The sequence below is a fragment of the Populus trichocarpa genome, chromosome 18 (assembly GCF_000002775.5).
Source record: "Populus trichocarpa isolate Nisqually-1 chromosome 18, P.trichocarpa_v4.1, whole genome shotgun sequence".
Classification (NCBI taxonomy): domain Eukaryota; kingdom Viridiplantae; phylum Streptophyta; class Magnoliopsida; order Malpighiales; family Salicaceae; genus Populus; species Populus trichocarpa.
This window is the reverse complement of record NC_037302.2, coordinates 15,090,718-15,102,720: the sequence shown is the minus strand read 5'-3', so window position 1 is coordinate 15,102,720 and position 12,003 is coordinate 15,090,718. Positions and strand designations below refer to the sequence as shown.

At 35.5% G+C, this 12,003-nt stretch overlaps 1 protein-coding gene across 1 annotated transcript; it reads left to right on the top strand.

Annotated features, from left to right (window-relative positions):
• Positions 1-3,062: 3,062 nt before the first annotated feature.
• Positions 3,063-11,277, top strand: LOC18107850 (L-arabinokinase). Its single transcript, XM_052448922.1, has 29 exons — positions 3,063-3,173; positions 4,008-4,115; positions 4,255-4,323; positions 4,450-4,533; positions 4,633-4,709; positions 5,137-5,203; positions 5,376-5,433; positions 5,618-5,690; positions 5,782-5,839; positions 6,108-6,161; positions 6,263-6,365; positions 6,453-6,562; positions 6,677-6,796; positions 6,954-7,010; positions 7,203-7,351; positions 7,459-7,624; positions 8,102-8,185; positions 8,319-8,444; positions 8,685-8,815; positions 8,894-8,975; positions 9,078-9,165; positions 9,314-9,357; positions 9,466-9,561; positions 9,646-9,722; positions 9,810-9,989; positions 10,140-10,305; positions 10,514-10,585; positions 10,658-10,861; positions 10,953-11,277. The coding sequence occupies exons 1-29, from the start codon at positions 3,078-3,080 to the stop codon at positions 11,067-11,069; spliced, it is 2,916 nt and encodes a 971-aa protein (XP_052304882.1). The 5' UTR covers positions 3,063-3,077; the 3' UTR covers positions 11,070-11,277.
• Positions 11,278-12,003: the final 726 nt, after the last annotated feature.

The window sequence follows — 12,003 nt, the reverse complement described above, 5'->3', positions numbered from 1 at the left end:
TTGTAACTAATAAAGAGTATTTCTTAGAAGAAAGACAATTTTAATTTGAATAATGTCTACATTAAGACGTAAAATAAGTAGTCCGTGGTATGTGATGAAAAAAATTATTTTCTGGAGTAGATTTGGATTTTTGTTGATTTTGTTTTTACATGTATTTGATCTCGGGTTTGTTCTTGAGGGAGGACATTGAGTGTGATCTTGAACAAAATATCCCAAATAGTTTTCTTTTAATTTTTTGAGAATGGAAGCCAAAATTAACAATTTCGAGTATAGTTTAATTTATATATAGATCAAATTTCATATATTTTGCAATATTTTAGAGTTAAAGCATGAATTAAAATCTTAATTATATAAGGATTTTATATTAAGCAATGAAATTCTTATAGGTTTAGGATTGAATTTGTTTAGGAATGAATTATGATTATGACTAATCAATTATCCATTATCAGTGCCTAATTCTATTTTTCGATGGTGAAAAATAAAGAGTGCTAGCAAGGCATGGGAGTTTTTGATATTTGGATTTGAAAATAAAATTTATCTACTGAACATAAACATATCCTAAGTAAATAAAATCAATATATAAGTCGAGACATATATAATTTTCATGAAATCTCACATGATTTCATATATTCTTTATTATATAGATATATATAAAAAATTATTTAAAAAAGCAATGTGGGAATTAATCTTGATTGATAATCAACAAACCATACATATAACACGATTTGCATCTGTTATTCAGTTACAAAAAAAAAAGAACGAAGCTCGAACTTAACGGAATCGGAAGCCGGGGACAAAGATGCCATTGAAGACTAGGCAGCGAGTGCCTTGATCAGCAATGCCAATGAACCATGTACGGGTTTGAGTTGGCCAACATGTTGAGGAGCAACGATGGCGACTTTCTTGATGAACTTACCCATTAAGTCCGAAAGGAATTGTAGAAGGTTGAAGATGGTCTGGTCCTGAGGGGCGAATACCTTGATGAGTGATATCAACGTATCTAGTAGGGGTTCAAGCACTTGGCCGATCATGGAAATATCAGGCATGCCAGGAGTTTGGATGAGTTCCTTGATGAGCCCTGAGAGCGCACCTAGAACAGATTTTATTATATCCGGCAGGGAAGAATTACTTTGAAGATCAGCAATAGTGCCGCCGCCTCCTTTTTCAAGTTCCTTGATTAACCATGAGAGTGAACGTATGACGCCTTCTACTGCTTCTTTGAGGAGAGGGTTGGTGGCGTTCCCCTTGAAGGAAATCAGTGCATCTTCAACGGACTGAAGTTGATCTATGAGGGTTTTGGTGGAGCCAGTTTCACTAGCGGTGCTGTCGACGGTTGAAGCCAGTGAATCGCAGCTCACGAAAGTGAAGCAGAGAAGGGTTAGGAAGAGGAGTAGGGCAACTGGGGCTACAGTTTTTGAAGCCATTTCTGAAATTGTTACAGCTTAGTAAAGCGAAGACTAGCTGGTGGTGTGAAATAGAGAGGAGATTGGAGGGTTTTATACGTAGATATTCGAGCACAAAATGGTAAGAAAAATCCTGATAAGGTACAGACAGCTAGCTGGTCATTCCTGGAAGCATCATTCGTGGAACAGTTTTGATAAAGAATTAATGCATCATTTGTTGTCCAAATAATTATATCTATTGAAATTGTATTGCCTTAGACCTAATAATAAATAATTACGACATTAAATTTACTTTTTTTGAGAAAATAATTGTTGACCTAATAATGTTAGTGTTGAATTTTTTACAGGGCACGATGTGTTCGTAAGACTCGTGTGATATAATTACAAGCGTGTGTTATTTAACTAATTTATAGTATTAATTTTTCTAATATCTGATATAGATTAATTGTTCTCAATTATTAATTTATAGGTTGAAATATTTATTGAATACACATGTTTTATATACAAATAGTTTTATTTAAATTTTGATAATTATAACTGAGTTAATTTGTTAAATGTTTGGATCGTATAAATAACTTTTAGTTTGACTTAAGTCAAAACTAGGATGTGAATTGAAATATCTTTCAAAATTTAATAATTCATAGTTAGGATAAATATATGTAACTCTTAAAAATAATTAACTAAAGAATTATCATCTAACATTATATTGGTATCTATGAACCATTTTTAATTTAAATAATTCTTTTCGATTATATCTAACGTGAATATATATAAATTAGCAATACATATATACATATTAATTGAAGATTTTATAAATTATTTTAAATAAGTTTTCCTTATAAAATATTATTAGTGTTGTTTCAAAAGAGTAAGAAATAACGTAAGAAAAATAACTAAAAATAACCTGTAAGGATTCAATTAATTTTTTGGTTTAATGCAATTAAAAACATAAGAAAATAACTAAAAGTAGCCTATAAATATTCAACTCAATTTATTTGCTTTAATGTAATTAAATTATGTTCTTTTTAAAAATTGTAAATTTATCCATTCTTTTCTTTTATCATCACCGCAAATTTGTCTATTTTAATACGCAACCTTAATTATCCCCGAAAGGGTAGTTTTTGTTACCAAAATCTCAGAGGAAAAAGAAGAAGAAGAACTTGTGCTTGTGCTTGTGCTTGTTCCTTCAATAAATAAACCAAAATTCACATAGTTTTAACCCCAACCATGTGCTGATTATTTTAAAAAAATAATAATTAAAATGAGTTGCTTTGATGAAAAAATTATGTGAATGAATTTATGATCAGGCTTTGATAGAACTAAATAATTTTGTTCCTTTTTTTTTATTTTTTTCTACACTGGATAAATTTAGATTAGATCCACCGGATTCCAGTTATTTAGGAGACGACTGGAATTGTTTTTAATAAAAGAAGACCTGGAAAAAGGTACATGATAGAGACATCTTACGTCGGAGTACTAAACTAGGTAACTAACTGACTCCCGCTGACTTTGTCCTCTTTATCCACTCTCACTTTCGTATTTAAATAAACTTCCAAGAATTTTAAAAACAATATCCCAACTCCTTGATTTGATCACTTTATCTCATTATACATTTTTATTATTGTTAATTATACGTCAAATATTTTCTTGGAGTGGAGAAGGAACTGATCACTAATGGAGGGAATAGTATCGTCAAAGCAGCAGCAGCCTTTGGTTTTTGCTTACTATGTTACTGGTCATGGATTTGGTCATGCCACTCGTGTTGTTGAGGTACATGTATAATTTGCTTCGTTTTGCTCATCTTCGGTGAGATTCTTGATTTCTTTTCTTAGATCTTTTGTCTCGTTTTTTGTTTTCGGAAATATCTCAATGCCCTTTGTTGTTTTTTCCCTAAAACTTTCCTGAATGTTCTTCCTCAACGTCCCGGCTATTCACGGAAGGTGCAAGGGAGATGAATAGTCATCTTCCTCTGCAAGATATCGAAGAATCTCTTAGGAGGAGGTTGGAGAAAGGATCTTAGAGTGTTTAAGGTGGAGCCCGGAGGTTACCTTCTCTTTTCACGTGTGTCTCTTCCATTGAGTCTCATTGAACCAGAACCTTTGATTGATCCCTCCTGAATATATATGTTACGGGAGCGGAATTTAATCGTGGATCAGCTTATATCATTCTGATTAAGTGATTTTGTAGTTAAGGTATCTCTAGATTATATGTTGTAGTAATGCTATTCATCCTGCTTGAGTTTTCCGGATAATACCAGCTGTTTGGTGGTTCGAGTCGTATGAGATACATCCTCGGTCGAGTCCACCCGTCAATGATAGGATGGATATTTTGGAATGAACAGCATTGGTTAAAGAAATTTGTAACATCACATCACGATTCCACGAGTAGGGTTTTAAATTTTGTAATTCACATTTTTTTAGTTATTTATTGATGTTTTGCAGTGTTACAAAGCAATGATATATATATTTGGTCGAATATGCAATTTGTATGTCAGATTATAGTTCACAGAATTCAAAGATTATTATTCTGTCTACTTATGTAATTAGTTTTCTGATATCAATATTTAAGAGCAGATTTTAATATTTGATGTGTTGTGATTTGCAGGTGGTTCGTCATTTAATTCTAGAGGGACATATTGTTCATGTGGTTACAGCTGCACCAGACTTTGTTTACACTTCTGCAATACAGTCGCCGAGACTGTTCCTTCGAAAGGTAACTTTTTGTTGAATTGATGTGCTGTTATGCCTTGAACATCCTTATGATCTTGTAGTTCTGGAAAATTGAGTTTAGTCGTGTTGAGGCCTTCTAGACTTAAGAGGTGTGACCCTTTGCTCTACATATGCAATGGCAGGAGCTGCTGGATTGTGGAGCTGTTCAATGTGATGCCTTGACAGTTGATCGTATTGCCTCCTTGGAAAAGGTATGGTGCAAGCCCAGAAAATGTTTCAAAGTCATAGATTTAAATGAATAGCCTTTCAGGTTAACTCATCTTTCATTCCAGGTTGATTGGTTGACTGACTTTGTTTTCTTATTTTGTTTAACTCAGTATTCTGAGACAGCAGTAATCCCTCGAGAGACTATCTTAGCAACAGAAGTGAAGTGGTTGCAGTCTATTAAAGCTGACCTAGTGGTACCTAAACGCTCCTGATCTTTTCCGCTATACATACATACATACATATGCTGTTTACAGCTGTAGGCAGCATTTTCTTATTAGTCTTTCATATAACAGGTTTCAGATGTTGTTCCTGTTGCCTGCCGAGCAGCTGCAGATGCCGGCATCCGTTCTGTTTGTTGCACCAACTTCAGGTAATCTGTTTCGTTTTTTATGGAAACAAGTGTACACATTAGTTAGTGTCCATGTTGAGGTTACCTGAGTGGCTTTGAAATAGGTCGATGATTTGGAGAAATTGTAATCGATAACAGGACTCTCTCTACTGAATAAAGGAACTTTGAATAAGTTGTGTTTAATTAACTTCGGAGAAAAAATGAGATATTGATATAATACGAACTAAAGAATTGATTTTAGTGGCAGACTGTTGGTTATCACCACGCCTGCATTTTTTATATCTGCATAACTCACCATGACCATTTCTACTGATCAGCTCTACGTACTCTACATATTTGTTGATATTTGAAGTCTTGATGTTGCTATCATGTTTTTTTTTCAGTCCTCACTCCTGAATGTAAGGTTACATCACTAAGTTTATTCTCCCTTCTCTGAAAACATTGGCAGTTGGGACTTCATCTACGCAGAATATGTGGTGGATGCTGGATCACAACATCGCTCGATTGTTCTGCAGGTATCTTTAATCTTTTCATCTCTAGATTGAATGCCTTTACAACTTTTGATTTATATTATTGGTCAAAAAAATTTCAAGCGGACTCGCTATTCATGTAGCAATCATCTGTGATTATGATGAACACTGATATTCATCATGCTAAATCAATTTGTGGCCATGAAACTTTTTGCAGATTGCCGAGGACTATTCTCACTGTGAATTTCTAATACGTCTACCAGGATATTGTCCAAGTACGTTTGTGAAATCATATTTCTATCCTTTTATTCCCCTTTCAGCTTTTGTTGTTGTTTTGCATCAGTTTGAAAAGGGCTCTATTATGCTTTATTTCCATTATTGTCTGCACCTACTTTATTTTCTTATTTCTATCAGTAGGTTTTCTAGTTAGCTGATGTTATATGCTGTTTCATTTTGCAGTGCCTGCTTTTCGTGATGTTCTTGATATACCCCTTGTTGTGAGGGGACTGCACAAATCCAGAGCAGAGGTCAGGTGTTTCGCTAAATTGTAAAGAATACAATTACTTTATTGATTTAAAATGTAGTGTGCAGAAAGCAAGTAATGTCTCTGTAGAGCAGGTCAGGAAGGAGCTCGGAGTTGAAGAGGATGTGAAGCTAGTAATTTTCAATTTTGGCGGACAGGTGAGCATTGCTTGTGTTTTCCCTGGTATGTTGTTAGTACAGGGCATTTGATCTGCATTACGTTGGCTGAAATTTTTCTCTGTTATCTAACGACAATTTTTTCTGGAACACTACCTGGTTGATCTCAGAAATTGATTCTTTTCTCCTAAACTACTTATCAAAAAAGGCCAAAAGAATTTTTCTGGATATTTTTCTGATATTTTTTTATGAAGGTTTAGTTATTAAGATCTATGCTGACTCTTTATATGCCATCATCGGGCAATTGTAGCCTGCTGGGTGGAAGTTACAGGAGGAGTTTCTACCTCCTGGTTGGAAGTGTGTGGTAAGTTCTACTCAGGATATGTAATGGTTATTGAACTCACTTTGGATTGGATCTATGCATTTTGTTCTGATGAAATTACTTTTGTAATCTTTCTGAGATAGGTATGTGGGGGTTCTGACAAGGAAGAATATCCCCCGAATTTCATCAAGCTTCCGAAAGATGCTTATACGCCAGATGTGATAGCAGCTTCAGACTGCATGCTTGGTACTTTGACTGAGACTGTTCTTTTGTGCTGATAGAGCTTAATGCTTAAAACAAAATTTTGATAGCGCAGTGCATTTTCTGTTCCAGGGAAAATTGGATATGGCACATTTAGTGAAGCTATGGCATACAAGTTGCCGTTTGTGTTTGTACGAAGAGATTACTTTAATGAAGAGCTGTTTTTGAGAAACATGCTTGAGGTAAAGTTGCTTATATTGTGTTTGTTTTTGTTTTACTCTTACCTAAGATTCAGCATTTAACAGTAAGTGTTCAAGGCAACCATGTGAAGTGTTCTGTATCTTTTGTCGAAACAGCATTATCATGGAGGTGTTGAGATGATTAGGAGAGATTTGCTGACAGGATGCTGGCAACCCTACCTTGAGCGTGCCATTAGATTGAAACCATGCTATGATGGAGGTGTCAATGGCGGTGAGGTATGCTTTTATGTTAAATTTTCAGCTTTTACGCCGTAATTTATTGAAAAGTTTTAATAGAACTAGAGAAAGGTTGATTCTATACAATCCAAGAATCAAGTTGATATTGGAAAATTCAAAAGTTTTCTACAAATGCATGTTCTGTTGCTTTGTTCAGGTTGCTGCTCGCATACTTCAGGATACAGCTCTTGGAAAAAATCATGCTTCTGATAAGGTGAATTTGATTTGCCTATTGATTCAGTCAGTACAATTCAAATGTCATCGGCTTGCAGACAAGCCACAATATCTGATATAAATTTTGCAGGGGGAATGTCATGTTCTGGTGCATGTTTCTACCATGAGCATTTCTATATTGCTTTCCGAATCCCGTTTCTACTAAAATTCTCTTGGTTTCCTTTATCTATAGCCTTGTGGAGCAAGAAGATTGCGAGATGCGATTGTGCTTGGATATCAACTACAAAGAGTTAACAACAGAATTATAGGTATTCCAGATTGGTACAATCTTGAAGAAAACAAGCTTGTAGGTCGTTCATCAGAAGGCTCCCAATTCTTGAGGTTGTTGTCATTAAACTTACTTGGTTTGTGAAAATTGATCGTGTTTCCTTCCTTTTCATCTCATATTCATTTGTCTTTCCTTTTTGTTTTCTCTTTGTTCTAAGTAGAGAGGTAGAAGACTTTGAGATTCTTCACGGTGACCCTCAAGGTCTTCCCGATACAATGGCGTTCTTAAAGAGCTTGGCAGACATAGGTGCAGGACATGACTCAAAAAAGGATACCGACGATGAAGTGCGGGAGGATTTGGCTGCTGCTGGATTGTTCAACTGGGAGGTGATTCTCGCTTTCTTATGATCTTACTTTGTGTTCCGTTGATCAATTTTTGGCAGAAAATCATATATATTCTATGATGACAAAATTGACTTAGTCATCAAACTTCTCTTGTAGTATCTTACCTTAATTTGACCTTCAAAGAATTATTTTGCGCCAGGAGTTTTGCTAAACAAATTCTGCTGAAAAGGCCAGAAAAGGGAACAAAAATTAGAATAACTTTTATCTTTTTGGTTCTGCACATGCTTATGCAGTTCTGTTCTGTTTATGTAGAAGAAAATATAAAGTCATGAAACATCAGGTGTCATGAGACTTGTATGTTTGTGTTCCTCATGTGATTAGAACAACTCGAATCCGACTTAGAGTGGACAGATCTCTGTGATGTATTGGCTTGATACTGATGAAATTGCTCCCCCTTGTTTAGCCACGATATTTTATGTTGTGATGTTAAATTTTTCAATATGATGCATGGTTACGCAGGAGGAAATATTTGTAGCAAGAGCACCAGGGAGACTAGATGTCTTGGGTGGTATTGCTGACTATTCAGGAAGTCTAGTTTTGCAGGTTAGTATTTATTTCTCCGCGTCACCTTGCAGCCTTGCTCAATCTTTTTCATGCATGACTCTGCATGATTGTTATAGATGTTCTTTGTTTACAAGCAATTTTGCTTAGTTTTTTTCCTTTTCTTTTCCTGCAGATGCCTATCAGAGAAGCTTGTCATGTTGCTGTACAAAAGAATCATCCAAGTAAACAGAAGCTGTGGAAACATGCACAGGCTAGACATCATGCTGATCACGAGAAACTTGCACCCATTCTAGAAATTGTAAGCAACAAACAAGTTAACTTTGTCATCCTGGCTGTATGAGTTAATTGAGTGAAGTTTATATGAAGATTAAAATTAAAGAAACTGAAGATTGAATAGTATTTAATGAGGAATATAGATTCAATAAAAGAATACACAAGCTAATGCGGTCTCTACTTATTTCAAAAGCACCAATTTAATTTGAAGTGAAAAATTAGTAGTTTTCTTCTCCAACAAATTCAAACTCTGGGGCCATTTCAGGTGTCATTGGGCTCAGAATTGAATAATCGTGGACCAACATTTGACATGGATCTATCTGATTTTAAAGATGATGAGAAGCCAATATCTTATGAGGCAGCAAGGAAGTATTTTGCCAAAGATCCATCTCAAAAGTGGGTAGTTATTCTCTACTTTGATATGTGATCTTTATGTGATTTGCATTCTAGTTGTTACTCTCGAAACTTTTTCAGGTGGGCAGCATATGTTGCTGGGACAATTGTGGTACTAATGACAGAGTTGGGTGTTTGTTTTGAGAACAGTATCAGCATACTGGTTAGTTTCTATTCAATTTGATGAACTGAAATATTATCCAGGATGTGAGCTTCTTGTTTTATTGTTTCTTCATTGTTGTTGATCATTTCAGTTGATTTTCAGGTTTCTTCAGGAGTCCCAGAAGGCAAAGGCGTTTCTTCATCTGCAGCATTGGAGGTTGCCACCATGTCTGCTATTGCTGCTGCTCATGGTGACTATAGTTCTTAACATTATATGCCTGCAAATATTTCTGTTGTTTGATCATGAGATTCTCCTTTAGAATCTATTGTTAATGTTAATATATAATAATTAATTGAGCAAACTTCTCACCGTGCTAATCTTTGTCTGTATGTGTGCAGGTTTAAACATTCCCCCGCGAGATCTTGCTTTGCTTTGCCAAAAGGCAAGTTATATCGCCGAAAATATATTTGGTTTTATTTCTTTTGATTTATATTTATGAACTTTGAAACTCATCTATTCAATAGCTTATCTAATCAATCAATTCCTGTAGGTGGAGAATCATGTTGTTGGAGCCCCGTGTGGGGTGATGGATCAAATGACCTCTGCGTGTGGGGAAGCAAACAAACTTCTAGCGATGGTATGCCAGGTAAGTGTTACAACCAGTGCTATAATTAGGTTTGTGATCTCTGAGGTAATAGTTTATGTTACATAAACTCTGTATTCTGTGCAGCCTGCTGAGGTACTAGGAGTAGTTGATATTCCTTCCCATGTACGATTTTGGGGCATAGATTCAGGATTAAGACACAGGTATGACTAAATTCAGATTAGAGACACCAAGATCAGATAAGTGGTTGTAGCAGTAAAGTATAATTGCAGTTTTTTTCCTCTCTACAGTGTTGGTGGTTCAGATTATGGATCTGTGAGGATTGGAACTTACATGGGCCGAAAGATAATAAAGTCTACAGCTGCAGGATTGTCGAAGGGAAACAAAAAAGACGACATGGACAAGGATGGCATCGAACTGCTTGATAATGAGGCTTCATTAGATTACTTATGCAATCTCCCACCTCATAGGTACCATGTCACTGCCCTGAGTACTTACGGACATGAATACAAACGTTCTGCTTTCTACGCTTCTTTTTCCTCGTCTTGGATCCCTATCATCTTTGCTTTGGACATGATGTAGAATTCCAAACTATAATCACCGTTCGTATCATTTTACAGGTACGAAGGTGTGTATGTTGATAAGCTTCCAGAGACTGTTACAGGTGAAGAATTCATAAAGAAATATGTTAATCATGAGGATTCAGTCACAACAATAGATCCCAAACATATTTATGCAGTTAAAGCACCAACCAGGCATCCTGTTTATGAGAACTTCCGAGTCGAGGTCAGTAATCTATATTCTTATGAGCATTATCTCAGTAATCTATACACTGATAAAAGTTCTGAGAAGTGTTTTCCTCGCACTAGCTTCCTTTCCATGGTTATTGAGATAATCCTCTTTAACAATTTTTTGGATAGATTTTCTTCGCTTTTTAGTACTAATGATTTTTTTTTTCCTTCAAGCTATCACACTTCTTTTACTTGATATGTAGGCTTTCAAAGCATTATTAACTGCTACTACTTCGGATGGACAACTTTCTGCTCTTGGGGAACTTATGTATCAGGTATTGCTGTAAAACACAAAATTGGACTTGCTGTATAAGCACTTAATCTGATGATGCAATCATTTATTGCAGTGTCATTACAGCTATGGTGCATGTGGACTTGGCTCTGATGGGACAGACAGGCTGGTAGAATTGGTACAAGAAATGCAGCACAGCAAGGCTTCCAAATCTGAAAATGGGACTCTGTATGGAGCGAAGATCACCGGAGGGGGAAGCGGTGGCACAGTTTGTGTTATCGGAAAGAATTTTGTGGGAAGCAATGAGCAAATTCTTGAAGTATAGCTTTCTTTCAGTTTTCATAACACCTCTGAACACTTCTCTTGTATCGAAAATGTTCTAACAACTTTGATCTTGATCTAATCTCCAGATTCAACGGAGGTACCACGTTGCCACAGGCTTTAAGCCATACGTGTTTGAGGGTTCTTCTCCAGGGGCAGGAAAGTTCGGATACCTGAAAATTCGCCGCCGCAACGCCACCGAATGAACTTAATGGTTTCTCCATATGTTAATTGACTATTGATAATGTTTCGCCTGTACACAAACTCGATTTACGCTGTTCATTTTATTTTTTTCCTAGTTCCTAGTATTAAAGAACCGCAGACGCATCCGATTTTCTGTAACCTTTGGAAAAATTGCAGTGTCATGGATTGTATTTAACGTGGCATATCAAAAAATCGATTTTTCAAGCACTAGATTACAGAGAAAATGTGTTTAATTTATTCTGAAATTCAATAATTCATAAAATTATTCTAAAAATAACAGCATTACGGCGAATCATCCCACAACTTCAGACGTCAGATCATTTACAAGAAAAAGGAAGACGATTCCTTCGGATGGTTGTGATATTTAAGCACTGGCTTATTGTTAGGAGTAAACCTTCCTTCTAGAGATGAGATTATTAGCACTTGTACCAAAACCCTAGCTCTAGTTGTTTGCGGCTCATCATTCACATAATTAATCTCACATTCTATGCGTGCAATTCTTACTTCTTCTTTTTCTAAGAATATTTCCATGTGTATATTATTATTATTTTTAAAAAAAGTCGATTTATAATAAAGCTCAGGTCACGAGTTAGGATGATCATATGAAGTTAACCCGAGTTAATGTAAAAATAAAAATAATTATTATAATAATTTTAAAATTCAACTTGGGGCCAACTTGAGATAAGACTTGGGTCATAGATCAGGTTGATCATTAACCAGGATTAATATAAGAATAAAAATAATTATTATCATAGTTTAAAAGATTAAACTCGGGAGTCAATCTACGACAAGACCTAGATCACGGGTCGGAAGGGTTAACCAAGGTTTATCAGCTCAACATACAGATAAAAAATATATAGTTATTATCATAGTTTTAAAACCCGACTCAAGGATCAATCAGGAACAAAGCCTAAATCACAGGTGAGAAGGTCAACT

Coding starts and splice junctions, on each gene's coding strand:
- LOC18107850 (XM_052448922.1), top strand. CDS start 3,078: ATGGAGGGAATAGTATCGTCAAAGCAGCAGCAGCCTTTGGTTTTTGCT. Junction 5,691..5,781: donor AAATCCAGAGCAGAGGTCAG/GTGTTTCGCTAA, acceptor AGAGCAGGTCAG/GAAGGAGCTCGGAGTTGAAG. Junction 9,990..10,139: donor TGCAATCTCCCACCTCATAG/GTACCATGTCAC, acceptor ATCATTTTACAG/GTACGAAGGTGTGTATGTTG.